Source organism: Adiantum capillus-veneris, chromosome 11 (assembly GCF_014529385.1).
Source record: "Adiantum capillus-veneris isolate H3 chromosome 11, ASM1452938v2, whole genome shotgun sequence".
Lineage (NCBI taxonomy): Eukaryota > Viridiplantae > Streptophyta > Polypodiopsida > Polypodiales > Pteridaceae > Adiantum > Adiantum capillus-veneris.
The window spans coordinates 145,399,546-145,420,891 of record NC_140941.1 but is presented as its reverse complement, the minus strand read 5'-3'; the positions used below and the strand labels follow the sequence as shown (position 1 = coordinate 145,420,891).

General features: G+C 45.7%; 1 protein-coding gene across 1 annotated transcript in view; it reads left to right on the top strand.

The window, feature by feature from the left end:
* The window catches only part of LOC147448161 (uncharacterized), a 250,323-nt gene that overhangs the window by 75,329 nt on the left and 153,648 nt on the right, over positions 1–21,346 (top strand). The window contains exons 7-12 of the mRNA XM_086524021.1: positions 8,751–8,858; positions 9,064–9,378; positions 9,510–9,794; positions 9,891–12,060; positions 12,149–12,204; positions 14,562–14,621. Coding sequence (XP_086380147.1) covers positions 8,751–8,858; positions 9,064–9,378; positions 9,510–9,794; positions 9,891–12,060; positions 12,149–12,204; positions 14,562–14,621 — 2,994 coding nt within the window. The remainder of the gene's footprint in view (positions 1–8,750; positions 8,859–9,063; positions 9,379–9,509; positions 9,795–9,890; positions 12,061–12,148; positions 12,205–14,561; positions 14,622–21,346) is intronic.

Sequence of the window (21,346 nt, the reverse complement as noted above, 5' to 3'; positions counted from 1 at the left end):
TCCCTCTCTCTTCTAGCACTCCCTCTCCAGCTATTATTACCAAGATCTCGCCGGCTATTCCTGCCGGCCCCAGTGCCAATAAAATCAGCGAGCGTTTTCTTCTCTGCACCCTGTTTTGCTAGTGCTAGCTCTTGGAGACTTTTCCGTTGGGAATTTTCAGGTGATCGTGCGAAGCCAGCGTGTGAAGGTCACTTCTCCACAGTATGAGCGACAGGTACTGATTATGTCTACAAGTTGTTGTTTCTTGTTTGTGCTTTTTGTAGGTACTCCGTGACGGAGAAGGAGCTAGGAGTCCTCAACCTACGCTGAGGGATTCCGAAAACGGAATCAGGAACAGTTTGTGGAGCTTCACGCTCCAAGTACATACAAGGAATTGACCATAGAGTCTGAGATTTAGAACAGAGGGGCTACTTTGATTCTTGTGCTTGTAGAAAGAGATTCTCTTTAAGGGGGGGGATCAACCAATCTTCTAGTCCCCAATACTGTGTCGATCTTCTCCCTCGTCTCTTTTGGTTGAAAAGTTTATTTATTTTTCAGTTTGTTGATTATTCGTCTGCGCTCCCATTTGTGGCATTGCGGAACCGCAATTGAATGTACATGAGAGCATGCAGGACACACATTAGCTACAACTAGAGGTTGCTCCTAGAGAGAGGACAGCTCATTGGCCTCTCTAAGCTGCATAATTAGTTTTCTCACTACATTCCTAAGATCCTTCACTTGTCTATTAAGAGTTCTTATTCGATCCCGTGACGGTATATCCCTATTTAGAACGTGCTTATGATTGCTCATCATCTCTCTTTGCATGCTTTCATAAACTGCACCATGTATCCGGTGAGTGCCTTCTAAGGTTAGCACCGCATCCGCAATTAGTTGAACAGCCTTTTGATCAATTTTTAGAAGCTTGTCTGAATGGGATAAAAAGCTATTATATTGTTCAGCTTGCTCGGAGGTAGTTGCTGTATTGTTTGGCATGGTGGTAGTGGTAGGCAGGGGTTTACTAGGAGCAAGAACAATGGTAGCTTGGGGTTGGGCAAATGAGATTATGACGATGTGTCACAAACTGCTGACGTGTCAAGCCACTGAAGAACGGAGCCAACTGGGAGATCCTGGCCGAGGGGCCTAAACCCTAACAAGAAGTCCTACCAACTTATGAAACCCCGTCCAATGGGGCCCAAAGGACCTAAAGATTAAAGCGAGGCCAACACACACACACACACACACAATGTGACTTAAGGTGCTGACGTGGTAGCCAATACAGATTTTCGCGAATCGCGTAGCTGACGTGGCAAGTGTATGGATTTTTGTAATTCGCGCTCACAACTTTTTGGGCTCAACACTTTTGGACCATATGCTTTTGAGTTTATAGCTTTTCATGTAAACTGCTTTTGAATGGCCAAGGGTCTTCAAATATGAACTGTGGGCTCTTACTCTAGCAGTGTGCCCGCGGGAGATGCAGAGCAAGAGCCACAAAGTGTGCCTTGTTTAAGCAATATAAAGAAATATCAAAAGGGACGCCACAATTTGGGGCCAGTATTCTCTGGGGTGGAATTCCGCCATTCCATGTCGCGTGTGCTCTCTCTCTCTCTCTCTCTCTCTCTCTCTCTTTTCAGTTCAGTTATTATTGAAGTGTTGAAGGTCTATTCAGTCTGTTCTTTTCTATTGGCACGTGGTGCCGTCCCGGTTATAGTGGTATTAGAGCTTTAGGCGTGTGCTTTTCTGAAAGCATACCGGTCCTACCAAAGAGCAGACAGAGCAAGATGGCGCTTCCAAGCTTTACATGAAATTTTATGAAAGAGTCTTCGTGTCCCAACCCCAGACTTATTAGCCACTCCCACCCTTACTTCATCGCGCATCGGGCGCGTGCCCCATAGTTATAAGGAATGTCCTTTTTCAATTCGACGTTCCTTGTTCCCAATCTAGCTTCTCGTTCCGAATCCCTATTCCGTGTTTCAGACGCGAGTGTCCGAAACAAGGAATGACATTTCATACCAGCTGCTATTCCCCATTCCCCTTTCCGATTTCCCGTTCTGGTTAACTATGGCGCTCTCGTCTTCATCGCTCTGTCTTACATGGCATTAGCCATAAAGGTCACTTGCAAAGAAGGATCAAGGATTTTTTTTTTCAAGCTGCTGTTTTATTTTTCCAGAGGCAGTGCCATGTAGTGGTGGATGTTTATAGCTACCAAGCTGCACACTCCAATGTTTATAGCCAGCAAGCCGCACACTCCAAGGGATTGGGAAGCTTTCAAGAAAATTTTTGCCCGAAGTTACATGCCTTGAGACATCTTCCTTCGAATGGTAGCTTCTGGCAGAGTGAGGTATCTTGAAAGGCTTGCCACGAAAACCCTAGCAGATTATTACTATAATTTTCTCGACATCTCTCAACAGTTGTTTCTTCTCAAGCTGATAACCTTGGAGGTCCAATGTAATTTGTATATCTTGGGGCAACCATCATAGCCACAGGAACACTGTCTTTCAAGGCTTGTTTCGACTATTCGAGAGCTTATGGACCATGTTGAGGTCGGCTACAACCTTATGGAAGAAAGTCAACCCTAATCTTGGTGCAGGTTTCAAGATGGAAAGCCAGTCGTCTTTTCGAGCTTGACTAATGTCGAGATTGATTTTTAAGTTTGAGCTTTGTTTGATAATTTTTTTGATCTTGTTTGGAATTTGTTTGAAATGGATGGTATCTGTTTTGAACTTAAACTTGGTGCCGATTTGAATTGTTTTACTCTGGTTTTAATATTGGTTTCAATGATTGATGATTTTACTCCTGGGTGTGGAAAGGTGAGAAAGGTTGTTTTGGTATTGTTTGAACCTGGGAACGACGCAGACGGGATGTCTGGGGAGCGTTTCATTGTATGCTTGGAAAACTCGGAACATCACAGACGGGATGTCTAAGGAGCATTTCGTTGTATGCTTGAACCTCCAAACAACGTAGGCTGCGGTTTGGGGGGTGTTTGGTTGTAAAAGGTCTCTATATCTCCGGGCTTGGATCTTTTTAGGTTATGCGGGAGGAGTGAAGAGGGAGTCGTTGAATAGTTCATGGCCCGGACCTGGATGGTTATTTGTGGGGGGAGGTGTTCATCGGCGACTTTATGTTTCTACGTCTTGTAACATGCATATGTGAGCATTTGTGTTGCGTTGTGATGTGCCAACCATTGAATATTCCTTATTGGATGAGATACTTTTGGAAAACCAACGACTTAGAACATCAAGAGTTCTAATTTGGAATGAGACTCCTTATTGGATGAGATTCTTCTGGGAAACCAACGACTAAGGAAATCAAGAGCTCCGATTTGGAATGAGAAAACCGATTGTCCCTCAAAATGTCCCTCAGAATGACCCTCGGAAATTTTTGAGCTAACTTGAGTTGTTTTGCAGATATGTTGTAATCGCGGATGAGTACTTTCTTTTAAGAAGGGGGGATGTCACAAACTGCTGAAATGTCAAGCCACTGAAGAACGAAACCGACTGGTAGATCTCTGTCGAGGGGCCTAAACCCTATGAAGAAGTCTCACCAACTTATGGGACCCCATCTAATGGGGCCCAAAGGACCTAAAGATTAAAGCGGGACCAACACACACATACAACGCGAATGCAGGTGCTGACGTGCCAGCCGCGAATCGCGCTATTGACATGGCAGGTGTACGGATTTTCATAATTTGTGCTGACAGCTTTTTTGGTTGAGCACTTTTGGATTAGATGCTTTTGAGTTTATAGCTTTTCATGTAAACTGCTTTTGAATGGCCAAGGGCCTTTAAATATGAACTGTGGGCTATCACTCTAGCGATCTGCCCGCGGATGATGCAAAGCAAGAGCCATAGAGTGTACCTTGTTTAAGCAATATAAAGAAATATCGAAAAGGGGCGCCACGGTTTGGGGTCAGTACTCTCTGGGGTGGAATTTTACCACTCCGTGTCGTGTTTGCTCTCTCTCTCTCTCTCTCTCTCTCTCTCTCATTTCAGTTGTTATTGAAGTGCTAAAAGTCTGTTCAGTTTGTTCTTTTCTATCTGCACGAGGTGCCGTCCTGGTTACATGATCGGTGGGTGAAGGTAGAGGTGGCCATGGAAATAGTCCGCGTGGAACTAGGAGGCTTTGGAAAGAGGACCGAGGTCACGAAAATTTTGACCCGAGACTCTAAGAATGGCAACACTAATAAGTCGTCTATAGAGCCTCTTACTACTTTTTTTCTCTTGCGCAAGGTATTGTTTCCCAATGTTCTCTTGGATGTACGAGGCGTCCAGAGGTATCCTCATTCCCTTGTTCCTGAGTTGTAGTAGGGGAGCTTTGTGGATTTAGCATATTGTGAACTAGCCAATTCATGATTGGGGCCGCATAACAATCAAAGTTTTGAGCCTTTCCTTTTTTTTGGTGTCTTAAAGCGCTTTGCTCTATCTTTTTTTCCCCCCTGAGAAAAAGATCCTTCTGTTAGTTAATGAAACTGCCCATAGGGCTACAACCACCTCTTCTATAGAGGGCTACAACAATCATAAGGGGGAGACTCTCCCAATGAAAAAACAACATATGTACAATGAGGCTAAATCAAGAGATGGGAGGAGTAGTGCCATCTCATCACCCCCTGGACCATGGTGTAGAAAGGCCCAGGGTACCAGAGTCGAAGGAAAGCCTCTCTATTCTCCCGCATGTGGACGGAGCTGCCCTGGAGTCTCTTGAACTGTCCTCTGAGAGTATGGACCAGCTCTAGCCAAAGATCTCGAACAGTCTCTGCTGGTGGTACAGGGAGAGCCTCAAAGATGGGAAAGCAGTGGGCCCGCCAAATGAACCAGAGTGTCAGGCCGCTGATGAGCTCCCAACACTCCTCTCTCTCACTGCACCACTCCTATGGAGTAAGCTCTGTAGGTCGACCCCCCTGCATCACTATCATCCTCCTAGTGGAGGACAGCTCGAACTGAAGCGCCGGGCCCGTGAGAGTGGACCAAGCAGCTGCCCCCCAAGTGTACTGCCGTGCCGTGGAAAGAGATGGCATCAGCCAAAGGACACGAAGCCAAACCTGCTGTGCCAAAGGACAATCCCAAAGACAATGGTGCGGACTCTCCACATGATGGTCACAAGCTGCACATGCTGCCGAGAGACCACTATGTACAAGCCAGCTCCCAACTGCTGTAGCCCATGTGCAACCAGCCTCTGGAACAAAGTGACTCGCCGTCCCACAACCTCGCCCAAAAAGCTGACAAGAACTCAATTGTGAGACCCTCCTCCTGCCAATGAGGTGCTGCAGCAGGACAAGCCTCTCTTCGTGCTGCCAATATGTGATGTCCCAGATGAACAGGGTACTAAAAGAAAGGGACACGTGGGTGGTCGGCTGAGGAGAAAGGGTCGCTCCAAAACCACTCCCAGGATCCCACTCCACTCGTGCCAGTGGACAACACTCCCAAGCCCACAGCCTCCAGTGGCCAATCGCAAGAGTTGCTGGGTCAGGATCTATGACACAAGTCCTCCCATAGATGCCCACAACACGAATCCTCTGAAAACAGCACTCTGCCAGCTGTGGGGCCTCTACTGAAACACGGTGTAAACGACCCACACCTTGTAGCTCAAAAAACAGGAAGGGGACAATCTCCGAGCGAGCCTGAACTGTGATGAGAACCTCCAGTCGTGTGAAGGCTCCCATCCATCTGGGCGCTGTTGACTCGAGAGGCGTGATCCACTCATCTGGTATTGCCTCAGTGATGTCCTGACACATGCTCTGCACCCCTCTCATGCCCTGAAGCTGGATGCTCTGGAGCTCCTCTAGCAAGCCTGAAAACTGTAGCTAGTCACCTAAAGTGCGTACTGGACCCTCTACCATGGGACCCCAAGAAACATGAGGCCTACTACCAACCAAGTGGCCTCTCTGAGTGCTAACCATGGGGTTCCAAACCAGGGGCTGTCTCAGGCGCTCCTCTGTGCAAGTAGGCTGATGCTGCTCCAAGGAACGGAGCAGACTCACAGCAAAACGGTCCTCTAGACTCCTGCTCATGCCAACTCTGCGCATCTCTGTGAATTTCCATCTGGTCGAAGGTCGCTAGGGGCCTCCAACGTGAGGCACTCTAGCACTAAGCCGTTGAAGCAGAAACTCCTTCCTCCCTGGAAGTAATCCTCTGACAACAAACTTCACAAGAAGGGCTCTACTCTGCTGTGTTGGGTCTATGATCCCCAAGCCTCCTTGAGAACAGGGAAGAGTGATGACCTGCTAGGCCACTTTGGCCCGGGCTATCTGGGTGTCATGTCCTGACCAAAGGAAGTTCCTGATCAGCCTCTCTACCTGGCCGATGCAGGAACTCGAAAAGATCTAACAAGAAGTGATGTACCTTATAGTAGCCAACAACACCTGGTTGGCCACTACAACTCTGCCTGCCAAAGAAAGTCGTGCGGAGCTCCAATGTAGCAACTTCCTCCTGATGGAAAGGAGGGGAGCAATCTGCTGCTCCAAAGACAAGTCCAAATTTCAAACCAACCTGACAACCCAAGTACGGAACTACAGTCCTTGGGGGAATCCATATGAAACTCTCACCTGGCAGCCAATCAGGCGTAGGAGCACTACCAACCGAGAAAGCCACTGTCTGTCTCCAGTTGATCAATGAGCTTGATGCACAACAAAAGGTCTGAGTGCGGAAATTACAAATAAAACACTAAGGTAAAAGGAAATGAATCTGAAGCTGATTCAGAATTGAGACGAGATATAGGGGAGAATGGGTTGGGGCGGGGGGGTGTTTGGCGGGTTCAAATGAAATCTCTCATCGGTTGCTGTCGAATCTCATCAACCTCCTCCATGGCCAGTACTCTGGTTGGGCGTTTTGCGTGCTGAGCTAGAGTGATCTGTATCTTCTGCTGTAGCCTTCGTCGATGGTGGGAGACCCCCCGAGGTCGCGGGCTTCTGGATCTGCCTAGCTTAGTAGCTCGGTCAAGCAACGTACCTCTAGTGTGGGTGGGCTCTGAGATCTACTGTGATGACTGCTCCTCTGGCTCTCCCTTGGCTGGTGTAAGGGGAGAGAGAGAGAGAACCCTCGTGACGAATTGGGCTCTACCATCGGCGACCTGTTGCTGCTCCTTCAAGGCCACGCCGTGAAGTATACCCGCTCTACTTGCATGGCCCTTGGCCCTACCTGACACTCACGTGCCGTTTCGACCCTTTTCCAAACCCTTACCATATCTTATCTTGTGCACATGAGGCTGCTCGTGCGCAAGCTATAGCCCGTTGCACATATGCACATTCACGCTTTTGGCCTGCAACAGCTCTTTAGAAGCAGAGGTGTGGATTTATTTAGTGGTTACAACCAGATTTCCAGCTCTATTGCTAGAGTTTGAGCCGCATGTCCACAAAGATTGAAAATAGCTTGGGTATTGTTTTAAGTGGGGGCGGAGCTTCTTGCTGGAGTCGAGCTGTCCGCTTGAGAATCCTGATTCTAGCTTCTTTGTCTTGTAGTTACAGCTAGATTTCGGAGTCTATTGTCATTGTTTGAGCCGCTCATCCACAGAGATTGGCAGCAGCTTGGGTGTTGTTTGGAGTGGGGGCTGAATGTCTTGCTGCTTTCCGCTTCAAAATCCTGATTCGAGCTTCTTCTAGGGTCTGTTCACTGACATCCTGTGTCGGAAAAATCATTCCAAACACTCCAAATAGACCACAAAGTCCAAGATTGAACCCAAGTGAAGAAGATAGTAGCATCCATAGATGAATAAGATAGCGCACCAAATAACCAGAACCACTTCCCAAAGTGGAGAGAAGGAATTTGACACGAAGGTAATTGGAAATGCACAAAAGCAATGCTCGAAGAGGAGGGAAAAACCAAAGCAATGCTTGAGGAGGAGGGAAAAACCAAAGCAAATGTGCATGTGTCTCCTCGACATGTCGACAACATGGACATTTGCGCACCTGAAATTATGCTTTTGGCAAGCACCATGCCTTCTGGAAGCATTCCAACAAGACATCGTCATTGAAACAAACGCCCCTTAAGTGGAAGATGTCTGTTCCATATGTGTGTAAGACGTTTACGCTACCAAGCATCTTTTTCCGCATATGCCACAAGCAATTGCATACCTTTGTTATCCAAGAATGTGATTGTAACTTTGCTTCTACCTGCTGAGTTGAAATCCAAGAAAAGGGAACATTACAAACGTGCCAATCAAGCTTTCCAAGGAGGAACCGACAGAAAGGATGGAAGTCAATCCAAAATTTGAGACCAAAAAAGAGGTGATGATTAGCCAAACCAAAATGATGTCGAGAAATACAAAATGGAATACGTTGCCCTTTGCCATCCGCAAAATATTATCCCACACACACTCGCACTTATCCACTTTCATATTATAGAACTATCTAGGGACAAACATGTTGACTATGTATCTTATCTTGCTAGCACTGCAGTTTGCATAATATCTCTTTCCTATGCACAAATCCATAGAGATTTAATGCAACAAAATTGATGACCATTGTCACTGTCCTCAACATGCCTCGTGGCTCAAACAAATTCTCAAGTCTCAACATGAGAAGTCTCCCTCATAAAACGTTATTGTTCTGAGGGGGCCTTTGAGAGTACATATTCCTGATGCAGGGTGGCTTGCATAATTCAGTTTCTTCTAGTTGTTACCTCTCTTTGTTTGAGGTAGTTTACTGTAATTTATTTTCAGTCTTGCCCTCTTTTAAGGGTCAATCCTCAAGAAGAAGAGGATCTAACATTCACTCAGTGAATGAAAACATTTTTCTTGCATTGTGTTGGCTTCACCTATTAACTGTGGAGGCCGTGGCTGCAGAGCAAGCAAGTTGGGCAACGTAATGAAAGGTTGAAATCACTTTTTCATGAAGCAGAACATCTAAGAAAGCAGTTGAAGGAAGCTATTGCTGCAAGAAATTCCGCTCTTGTAAGGACTCCATTGTTTTGGTTTGCATATCTTTTCCCTCCCAAGTAACGAGCAGCAGTTCAACTTATTCCTTGTGTGTGGGTCTTGTCAAAGATTGCATTTATCTCATCTGTTTGCAAGAAAACTTAGAAAGCAGTGCCAAAATTGTGCTGGCTGTGTTACTGGCTGTGGCTCTTGATGTTGGTTACTGGCTGTGTTCCTCCAGTGTCAAGTAAGGGAAAGCGAGAGGCTTTTTGAAAAGCTGGAAGCCATGGAGCCACTGATTTTCAAAGCTGGCATTCTAAGTGAGCAAGATTTAGCCTCTATTTGTGATGAATTTTCTGCGGATAAAGGGTGCAAGCCAGTTGATATTGAATCAAAAGGAAGGCCAAAGGATGGAACTACGATGGAGGAAGGTGGTCCAATTAATGCTGATGGGATAAATGTGAATTGCGTAAGGTTTCCTCGGAAACAGGCATTCAAGAAGTGGGCAATTATTTTGAGCAAAATACGCTCTGCTCTTTTAGTATTTGTATCGAAGGTGACAAGCCCTAGCCATTCTCTGAGGTCCTTGTAATGCTCTTGCATGTAAAGAATTGAGAACATTGCCACATGCTTGAGTTGGTATGACTTTAAAACAATGTAGTACCTTGGCTCCATGCTGAGTGGCAGGTTCATGCGACGAGTCAGTTGGAATCTAGCTTGAAAGCAGAGAAAGATTCTTTCAACTCATTAGTCCAGAGGCTCCAACGTGAAGTATTAAGTGAACTGGATTCGAAAAGTTTAGATAGTATTGTGGAGATGGACAGATTGCAAGGTGAAGATCAGATCGATCTGCACAAAGACATGGAGAACCATACAAGGAGTGTTAAAATTGACAAAGAACTTATACACAAGATTCTTACTGCTGTAAAGGCACAAAAAAAGAAACTCCTTGTAACAACAGGCAGAATTGAGGTAAACCAAAAGCTTTCATGCTCGTCCTCCTCCTTGTTATGATCTGTGTCATGGCATGGTTGTTGCAGTTAGAAATGTCTTGTTCTACCATTTCAGGACCTGAAAAATCAAAAAATCTCTTCTGAAGCAAATTTGTTCAATAAGCAGAAGAAAATTTCAGAGCTTGAAAAAAAACTTGCAGTATCTGAAACCGATAAAGAAAAAGTTTCAGCTCTGATCACGAGTTTGCATTGTATGTTAGCCCATACAGACTATTTTTCTGTGTCAGAAAAACTAAAATCCGAAAAGAGCCCTAACGCATTGAATCACATGGGTGGTGATGTTGATTCATTGGCTGCACAATCGCCAGAGGCAGCTGACATTGAAACTGTTGTTAGAAAGGTAGAAGGTGTTTTGAACGAACGGGAGGAGTTGAGGGGAAAGGTCACAGAAATACAGACACAAAATATGAAATTATGTGAGGAATTGGCCAACTTGCACAACGTTATAAGTTTATTTGGTGTTTCAGACCACGATTTTTTGGCTAGCAATGAGAATTTAGGTTCACAATTGAAACAGTTTAAAGCTCGTAAGGATGAGTTGGAAATGTTTTATGAAGAGGCGGTGACTTGGCATCGGTCCATAACCAGAAATTTGCAGATCTTACAAGGTATCCTTACTGAAGGGATGGTTTACGATGATAAAAAACTACTTGGACTAGATTATGCAATAAGCAAATCTGCAGACAAGTCATTGCTGCAGGACTCCTTCAAACAAGTAGTCGGCTGTATTCCTGATATGGTTCTGAAAATAAATCTTTTGAGTCTTGATCAGAAAGAGTTTGATTCCAAGTTACGCAGTGCTGAACTTAAAAGAAAGGAGGCTGAAAATGAGTTTTTCAAACAGTCCCAGCTACTAGATGTTTCTGCTGGTCTGCAAAAGGAGCTGGATAAAGCAAATAAAATGCTAAAAGAGATCTACAGCTCTGTCAGTTTAAACAGCAATGCTGTAAATGAAACTGAGTCAGTAGGATCTAATATAGTAGAAAAAGTTCATAGTATGATTGGAAGCATGCAACAGATCAGTAAAGAAAATGCAGAATGGAAGCAGAAGGTTGAGGGTCTAAAGGGGGAAATTATTGCTGCCCAGGAGGTGCTTCTATCAGAGGAATCAGAAATAGGGGCTGGCAAAAAATTGCAAACTGAAAATTATAGAGACATTAGTGAGAATGAGCGTGCCAAAGGGATGAGGGGAGATTCAGATTCTTCGATCAGCACCCTGCTCCATCAGTTAAAAACACGTTTAGAGGAAGTTCAAAGTTTAAGAAAGACAGAGAGAATACGTATTTTAAATGAAGCATCGAGTCTGAAGCAGCAGTTGGCTCAAGCAAATGAGCAGATTGAGAAGCATGTCAAGCACTCCTTAAATACTAGTACTGATTACAATGAGAAGATGCAAGCACTATCTGAAGAGATTGCTTCCATGAAAGCAGAGAGAGAGTCACTCTTATCTAAAGTCTCTGCATCATCAGCACAGATTTGTGATCTTCAACATGCAATACAAGAACTCCGGCATCATGGAAATGCACAAAAAATCGCTGCACTCCAGGGTGAGAAGGAAGGGTTAACTGCAGAATTAAAAAAGGCCAACTTGCAAAGTCAGGAGCAATTACTGTTGTATGAGCAGTCAAGGAAAGAATTGACTATTACAGTGGAGGCTCTTAGAACCAAGCTATCGAGTTTAACTTCTGAGCACTCTGGCTCAAAGGACACAGCTGAGGAACTGAGAAGAATGATTATTGAAAGTAAAGCTGTACATGGACAGGCATTAAAAGATTGGGAGATCAAACAACACGTGCTTCAGGAAGAATCCAAAAAGTTGCAGCATGAGCTGAATCAATTGGTTATGGAAATGCAAACATTAAAGAGCAAGCTAAAGGAGAGAGAGTTGACAATCGAAAGTTTGACTAAGGCAGGCCTCCAGCAGGCTGAAGCCTTCAAAGTTGAATTGGCTAGAGCCAGTCATGAGCAAGCTGGGTCAGGTGATGAGATCTCTAAGTTGCAGACTTTACTCAAAGAAAGAGACCTTGCTGCAGCAGAAGCAGGTTCTCAGCTATCACAATACAGTAAAAGAATTGAAGGTCTCAGCAAGGAGAGCACGGATTTACAGCACGAAAGATTAAAGCTTGAGAAACAGCTCATGCAATTGCAACAAGCAATGAATGACAATGATTCATTGCATAAAAGTAAACTCAAGTCCTTGAGTGCAGAAGTTTATAGACTTGGAGGTGAATCTGTGCATATTGATGAAAGGTTTTCTTATTCTTGTTTTTATGGTCTTCTAGTTACCTGTTTGGTCTTTTGTCATTGTTGTAGGGCCTGATGTTACAGATGATAATGAAAAGTCAAGGCGGCGAACAGCAGCAGAAAGGGTACTCAACGCCTTTGATTTCTGACTTATTATGAAATAGAAAATAAGAGAAGGCCCCTTTGAGCTGTTGTAACTTCAATGAAAGGTTGGACGAGACATGGTTTAGGCAATTAAAGTGATACTATGCTGAGAAGGAGAAAGCATGATCAAGAAAGTCCTGATGTCTTATGCCTGCTGTGTTCAGATTTAAGTCTTTCAGGAATCCTTTGACAAAATTCTCCTGCTTTTTGTTGACGTACTCTGGGCTTGAGGCATGGCTTTGCACCAAATTCAATGATTTTGGGGCATCCAAGCAGTCTAGCAGACCATATAACAGTTTGAATGCAAATAATCTGAAAACAGCTGAAGTTGCTTTGTGGGAGCTGCTAAGGATGATCACCTTCACTCGAGTGCAATTGGCTTTTGGTCAATTCAAAAGCGTCATATTTTGAGCTTCTTATTCACTCTTTCTAAAACATTTAACTTGGCTGTTGACCTCTGAGTGGAAAACATATGTTTATGTAGAGATGGTTGAAAATCAGCCAGAACCGGGCATTTTCATTTTCTGAGGCTTTTAGTATTTCATGGACTGGAAGAAAGTGGAAGGAAGGGGTCCTATAGTGTCATAATATCCACCTCGCTGGTCATGTACATTCAGTGAAAATAATGTTAGGCTATGGCATCCTTTGGGCAAGGTATTACGTGCCTCATAGAACCTTCATGTGTTGAAGGCAATTAAGTTCAGATGAGATTCATTGATGCAGAATCTGAGCATAATGTAGAAGTACATGCAGACTTACCCCGTACGTAGAACTGCACAGTGCATGTTTTTCTTTAACATAGTTTTTCTTCAGGTGTCCAACTTCTTCAGACTCACAAAAGATGGTAAATGGATTTGTGATGGGCAACTTGTAACACTTACAGAAGAGCAGTACTACAGGATGGATAGAGTACTTGGGTGAATGGATCTAAAAGTTGGATGTTACAAACTACCAGGGGGTTTAACACTAGGTCTCATGTACATATTTGGAAGTCGGTGGATGATATAGTTGGGAAAGTGCACTTGGAAGCCACTTGCACACCATAGCTGAAAAGGTATTGCAAGTGGACAATATAGGTGGAAAGATGTTAGATCAGAGGACTTATGGTGCTAGGTCCGTGGATCCAAGAGGACTAGACAGATCTGACTGATAGACAGGACCATTGTGCCACTGGACCAGACTCACCCTTGGCAGGAGTTTGATGGGTGATGCCTAGTTTGTCAGCGTGGCCTCTAGCTCATCCTGCTCTCTGCCTATCACACATCTGCCGATTCTTCTCAGAGGATCTTTAACTATGTCTAGAATTTTCTTGTAGTGGATATGTACGCATAGATATCATCTGCAGGGTAATCCTTCTATGTGCACATATATATCATCTGCAGGGCAATCCTTCTATGCATTATCCTAGAGTCTAGTATAGGCTTGAGAGTTTCACAGCCTGCGTACATGCCTCCATGCACAGTTTAGCCTTGACGTCCCGCTTGTATCTGTGACTATTATTCACCGAGTTTATTTAGTGTTCACATCTAGACTACTGGACCATTTGCTTGTCTAAAATTTTTAACCGTGATGTGCACTATCTACTTGTACATTGATGTCTTTTTCGTGTTGAGAGAGACTGTTGTCTACTGTTTTGTTCACTGTGTACTTGTATGTTGCTGTCTTTTGAGTGTTGAGAGAGACTTAGCTATGGTCGCACAAGGCTTAGTTATCAATTATAGATAAATATGCCAACTATGCCCAGACAGAGCATTAAATGAATAACTAAGCCTCTTTCATGGTCATGCAAGGCCTAGTTATTCATTCAACCTCCCAACTATGCCCTGAACTTCACAACTATGCCAAAATCGGCATAGTTACAAAGGGTAGGCATAGTTATTCATTTAATGCTCTTTTTTGTGTGTGACCAAGAATGAGGCTTAGTTATCGGTTCAAATAACTGATAACTAAGCCTCGCGTGACCATAGCCTTATTGGAGGCTGCATTGAGAGGCACACACTTCACAGAGAGTACAAGTGCACGTACACATTTTCCTGCTATGAACAAGCCAATTTCTGACTTGTTGCCATTCCTATTCAATATATCAAATCATTGGCCTCTCTTCACATCGTTCAGAGTACGGAAAATGTGATTGTGGTGAAGTGTCGTTGGTTTTGGTCTTATACCTAGTGAAGAGAGACTCTTAAGGAAAGAATATGGACATTGTTTTATTGAGCTGTGCACATACTTATAAATTTTTCTCTCAGACTAATGTTCCTTAAATATTACATCTTCCACTCAAACTGCAGTGGTGCAATCAATTAAGATGATTTAGATATTGTGAACTCTTGTGTCACAGGTGAAAGAATACCTTTCTAGAGGAGTTTTGGTGGATACACTTGTTAAATCGGAAACCAAGGTGAGGCGTTGGAAGTGTTGTACTGCTAGTTAGTTCTTTTTTTTTTCTATTTCATCAGATACTTTTGAACTTCAAATGAAACTATTTGGGCTAACACTATATAGCGAGGAAATATAAGTAGCTGTTCATGTAGGGGGTGTTGTTTCTTTTGGTTAAAAAAACCTAAGTGACTTTTTTAAAGCAAATTTTTTAGGGCATTAAGCGAAGTGATGTAAATAGCATTTTCTAAGTTCCTACAAAGCTCTGTGGTCTGAGTCCAACCATTAGTATGAAACTTTTACTTAGTCTGCGTTTGAGTACGTAAACGATTGCGGAATCTGGGATTGTGCAGTGTTGAATGAAAAGATGTAATGGCTATATGCAGGTGGGCATCATAATCTGGGGTCTCCCAAAAGCTTTCCAAGGGTTACTTGTTGAATGGCTCTAACAAAGTATCCTGTTGAGGCTGACCACAACCTACAGTACTTGTCTTTCTTATTGTGTCAAGAAGCCAACCAGATGATACCTATGAGGTTTTAGCCTATTTCTTGGTACTCAGTCTCTGTGATTCCTAGCATATAGTTTTATATCACATCCAAGAGGTGGACATTTCTCCTCATACTGTGTCATAACTGCAGCAAGAGGACTCGCATCTCTGTCTGAATGACATGTAGGAACATGTATCTTGATGAGCCTTATCAGAGTCTTGAGAAACAGGTTGTATAGATGTTGAAGAGTAAGAAATAGCTGGAGGTGAATCCCCAATAGGACAGTCCATGCGCATGTAAACATGTGTAGTCCGAGGATCCTATGTCTTCTTCTTTTTGCCTACGCCTTCTTTTCTTCGCTTCCCTCCTCCTAGCTTTCTCTGTCTTTGATCTTTGGGTTTAAGACCTGTAGACTCTTGTGGAGCTTTTTGTCTCCCTGGACATCTGCATGCTATCATGCTCTGGATGACCCACGTGCCTTGTTCATCCAACTCCCTTGATGCACTACTCTTACCACATTCAAAACACTTTCTTGGAAGCCTAACTAAGAAATCCCTCTAAAGAATATCCCCTCCATGTATAGTGGGGAGAAATGAAATGAAATGAAATGTTATATTAATTTCTTCAAAAGGCCATAATGACCTATGAGACCAGAAAGTTACAAGGTGGTGGGTCTGATACAAAGTCAGAGTAACAAAATAACCTAACAACATTGCAAAACAAAACAAAGATATATTCTGTGGGATCTTGGATTGGTCAATGTGATCTAAGCAAAAAACTAAGCCAAAATGGGCAGCTTGTTGGGATAACTGAATCACAAAAGATCTAGCATCGGTCGTTGGCGAATCTCATCAATTTCCTCCATGGTTAGTAGTTTGACCGGGCGTCGTGCATGCCTGGCCAGCGCGCTCCGAATCTTTTGTTGTAGCCTTCGTCGATGCTGTGTAGTCTTTCGTAGTCGTGGGTGCCTGGAATTCCCCAGTTCAATCGCTCGGTCGATCAGTGTGCCTTTTGTGTGAGACGAGGGGGAGCTCTGCTGTGGGAGTGGCTCTTGCGGCTGCCCCGTGTCTGCTCTGAAGAAGTCTGTGATCCGTCTTTGAGACTGGCTGGCCTTGCCATTCAGCAGGCTCTCTCTGTGTCTGCGCAGCTCGAGCAAGAACAGACCTAGGCATCTCTGATCTTCGTATCCCATTATTCTTGAGAGTGGTCCAAAACCCTCTCTGAACAAGCAATGGAAGCGGCCTCGTATCTCGTAGTAGACGGGGCAGCGGCATGTATAATGCAACTCTGTCTCAGGTTCCAGGTCACACAAGGGGCATGTCCTGGCCTCTGCCGGTACTCCGCTGTATCTCCCAGTTTCAATCCGTAGCTGGTGAGACGATGTGCGTCACTGGCCAATAGCACATCGTATCCCATGAGACAAGTGGGTATCCATGTACCTTGGTCTCGTCACAAAACCATCTTCCGTGAGTTGGAGAAGGTGGTCTCTGTAGAAAGCCATCTTCGTGCCCAATTCTTGTGCTGGTTGTATCCATGTCCTCCTGGTGTCTAGCTGGGTTAGGTCTTGGCGGATGAGCTTGGTGATCTCCGACTGTGTAAGATTGAGAGATGGTGCATCCAATGAGTACTGGAATGGTGGCAGCCTGTCCATGCTGAACACATGCGCTTGAAACCATGATGTCATCTCCCCATACCAGCATGTTGTATCTCCTTGTATGGCTAACTGTCCAGAGGACTCAAGTGCTATGCGAGCATATCTGTCTCTGGGAAGTTCCCATGTGCGGTTTATGAAAGAGACTGATCTGGTGAGCGCCTCCACCAACAGTGGGGGGGCCGCTAGCTCTGCTCGGATAATGGCCCGTGGTATTGATGCCTTGGCTCTAATGAGCCGCGAGATCATAGACACGAGAGGTTTCTCCATGTTCCCCCATCCGTCTGTGCGGCCCGGCCTCCCGTGGTGATCTAATGAAGGTCCCCATATCTCAGCCCCATAGAGCAATGTTGAAGCCACCAAGGTGTGAAAGAGCCAGAGCTTCGTCCGAGGCTCTTGAAACTGGACCTGCGAGCACATCCTCTCCAATCTACCCAATGCTGCGTGGGCTCTACTCAATCTGGTCTCTGCTGCTCTTCTGAGTGAGAATGTGGGTCGGCTAAAAACCACTCCAAGGTAAGTGTAAGCGTCTGTACACTCCACAGTCTCTTGGCCGTATGCGAATGTAGGTGCTGACCTCCTGATCCACTGTGGGGTGGTATTAAACACCATAACCTTGGTTTACCAAGGTTGACAGACAAACCACTTTCGTGGGCAAACGTACGCAAAGCATCCAATTGACGTTGCATTTCCTCTGGGGATTCGGAGATCAACACAATATCGTCAGCATATAACAAAAGTGGAATCCATGTCCCTGCCAGCTGTGCACCTTTGTCCCCATTGCTGTCAATGTAGTCAGAAACCTCATCTACATACATACCGAAAAGAGTAGGAGAGAGCGGGCAGCCCTGCTTCACCCCAATAGTGGAGTGAACCGGTGTAGAAACTTGAAAGTCCCTCCGGGGTGCGTACATGCCCTACTACTGATTTGTACAATGCCATGATCCCCCAAATGACCTCTGTGGGTACTCCCATTTCCTGTAATCTGCGCATCAATCTGGCTCTGGGTACTGTGGCAAAAGCTTTGCGGAAGTCCACAAAGCTACAATAGATCCGTCTCCCATGAGATCTGCCTTCCTCGATGATGGCCCTGAGTGTCAAGATATGGTCAAGAGTAGAGAAGCCTCTCCTGAACCCTGCCTGCCCAGTTGCACGCATTTCTTCCTTCTCTGCCCATCTACTCAGCTGTTGCTCAAGAATGGACGCATACAACCGTGCCAGAGTGTGCCCAATCATAATAGTGCGATAATTCCCAGGCTCCATGGGGTCTCCTGTCTTGAAGATAGGTACGATCGTAGATAGGCTCCAAGTGTCCGGTAGGCCCTCACACATGGCACGGTTAAACATAACTGCTAGAAGCTGTGCTAGTAGGTCTTTGGCATGCATGAATCGCTTAGCGACTAAACCATCATGATCATATGCTCTCCCAGTCCTCATCCTGTCAATAGCTTTCTTCACCATCTTAGCGGTGAAAAAAGCACATGTGTGGGGGCATGGGTCGGGGGGGTTGGGGAGGGGCGGCTGTCCAGGTATTGTGTACAAAGATGATGCGTACTGACCCCAGGTCTCTGTGGAGGAAATAGCGGGGGGGGGGGGGGACTGCTCATGAAAGAGCCGCCACGCCTCACGCGTGTCCTGACTCAAGAATAGCTTGTATAGGTCTTGTTTGAGTCGAGCCAAAAAAGCCCTCTTCTTCCGCCACACCAGGCGTCGGAAGTCAATCTGTGACTGTCTGTGAGTGACGTCCCCCAAAAGCACCTCCCTCTGAAGTCTGGCTCTAGTCTGGCGGCACTCCTCATCGTACCAGCTGTTTTGAGGCATGCTCCCTAATCGAGCTGTTCTGGGGCATGCTCCCTGATCGGCAGCTCTGCTCAGGCTGGGTGTGTGGGTATGCCTCTGCTGCTGCCTCATGTAATGTCTGTGTCAGTATATTAGTTAGCTCCTCCAGAGGTCGCCCTGGGTCCTCAATGCATAGGTGTCTGTAGATCCCGTCCATGTATACAGAATCCGTCTCCTGTGTGAATGTGTAGCGAGTAGGGGTTGCTACCCGTGGCCTGTGTGCTACACTGAACCGGAAAGAGATGGTCATTGACACGAGAGCATGATCTACTGCTACCCCGACCGGTCTGGGCCCCACTGTGAGATCCTGGTACTAGAGATGAGATTCGGCTGTGCCATGACATAGTCCGCCGTGCTGGCTCCATGTCTGTGTGGGAAGCATGTAAAACCTCCCGTAGAAGGGAATCTCTATAGGCCGTTCAAGATGGCCAATCCATGTGCAGTGCCCATGTCTATCAGGTGTCGCCCATACTCAATATATTCCACATCGTGTGATAGTCTGGAAAGGCCCGTCTCTGCAACATCTAGCTCTCTTAGCATCTCCTCTGAAGTATCATAAAACACTGCCTGGTGATGGGAAGTCCTAGCATTGAAGTCCCCTAGGATGATAATGTCACCATCCCTAGAAAACTCCCATATGTCATCATCCAAAATAGAGAAAGGGGACTGTCCTCTGGGTGCTGCATAAATTGATGTACTCGGGGGAAAGTAGCAAATAGCTAGATAGAGGTATCTGCCTATCTCTGCTTTCAGTCTCACCCACATGTACCTAGCTTGCTCGTCCCTGCGGGCTGTGTGTATCAGTGGCTGCAGATCCTCTCTAAATAACACTGCCACTCCCCCCGAGCCCCGCCCTCTGTGCTCTGAGCGTGTCTCCTGTCTGTAGGCTGTCTCCCACCTGTATCCACTGATGTGAGGCATGGATTGGCCAGGGGCCTGGTGTGTCTCAGAGTAAAAGATGATGTCTCTTCCAGTAAAGCTATCCTCAAAAGCTCCCACATCAAGACGCATAGATCCATTGCAGTTCCAGGCAGCTATTTTGTGTGTGGTCCCATAAGTCTCGCACCGTCATGTGGAGCGTCGCTCTAGTATTACCACTTTTCCGTCTCGGTAAAAAGCGATTTTGCCTTCTCCCCTTGCCGCTCTAATCTCCGGCATTACTTCTTGCATATGAGCGATCTGCGAGAGGGTGAGATCATCCCCGAGAAAGATGCCAGTCTCTTTAAGAGTTGGTCTTTTCTTCAAGGACTTCTTCGCTTCCATGGAGGGAAAACGGAGGATGAGTGCTCTTTCTTTTGAGGTTTCTCCACTGCTTCCATTTTTCTTTATGTTGCCCACTCTCCATGCCCTTGTGTGCGTCGGCTCATGAATCCCCATCAAGGCTGTGAGTTCTTTTCATAGTTACAGGGGACGGAGGGGACGGACCCTAGGGACGGGGGACGCCCATTTCCGGGACGGGGACGGGTGGGGACGGACGGAAAAATGGCTGCCAAGTGGGAACGCAGGCAAAACGTCCCCGGGACGGCAGGGGACGGAGGGGACGGCAGGGGATGGAAGGGGACTTTTTTAAAAATTTGAAAACCTGATCATTTCTAGAGGCTAGTTTCTCTATAATAGACATATGTTTGAACTTTGAAGCACTCCAATGGCTATAAAAGCCACCCTTTGGGTCCTCATTTCTCGATGTTTTATTAGCACATTTGCGTCTATATGACTCATGTTCTTTGGTCTATTTAGTGTAAATTTGTGGTCAAAGTGATGCTCTATGTGTGTGGCATGTGTATAGGTCAAAAAATGCCAAAAAAACTCTAAATTTTTTTTTGCCGTCCCGAACCTCGTCCCCGTTTCTTGACTTTTGCCGTCCCGTCCCCGTCCCCGTCCCCGTTTCCGACCCCGACCCCGACCCGCCGTCCCATGTAACTATATTTCTTTTACTTCTTCGTCCACATTGCCTTTGTCTTTAAGACCGCAAATTCTCACATGTAGAGCGCGTACCCTTCTCCTCTGCTCCTCCTCTAGTGTCTGATTAGTGATGTTGTTGGGTGTGGACGTGGGCGTTATCTCCTTGCCTTTCCCTTTCTTGGCCACCTTGATCCATTTCTCGGCTTCGTCCGCCTTCTGTTGAGTTTTGGTAAGAACATCCACCCAAGAAGTCGTCATTTCTTGGTGTTGCTCTTCTCCCTCTTTGATGGCCCGTACTTGCTCCTTGATCGTGTTAATTTCTTCGATTACTGAGGGTTGCAGTTCGCCCTCTTCCACTGTGTTTCTTGATCGTGCTTCGGCGAGATCTTTCTTGAGTGACGCGATCTCTTCCTCTTGGGGTGTCACTCGGTCTTCCAGCGTGCTTATCTTGCTCTCTTGGATCAGCACACGTCCTTCGAGCATGTTTATTGTACCCCAGAGATTGCGGTTCATCTTGGTAATGATCTCCGTCATTTCCTCTTTGCATTTTTGAATGGCATCCTCTAGGGGGTCGGCTTTATCGTTCATCTTCCTCATGCTTGATCGTCGTGTGCAAGGGGGGTGGCGGGAGAGAGAGAGGGGGGGGGGGGGGGTGGGGGGTGGCGGGGGGGACAACGCGTGGAGAGAGAGAGAGAGAGAGAGAGAGAGAGAGAGAGAGAGGGAGGCAGTACGATAGACTTAATTTTAACAAACGATAGACTTAAAAGACTTAAAAAATGGAAGGTGAAAAGATTAGTGCATTAAGAAAATTAACAGCGCGATAGAGAGAGAGAGAGAGAGAGAGAGAGAGAGAGAGAGAGAGAGAG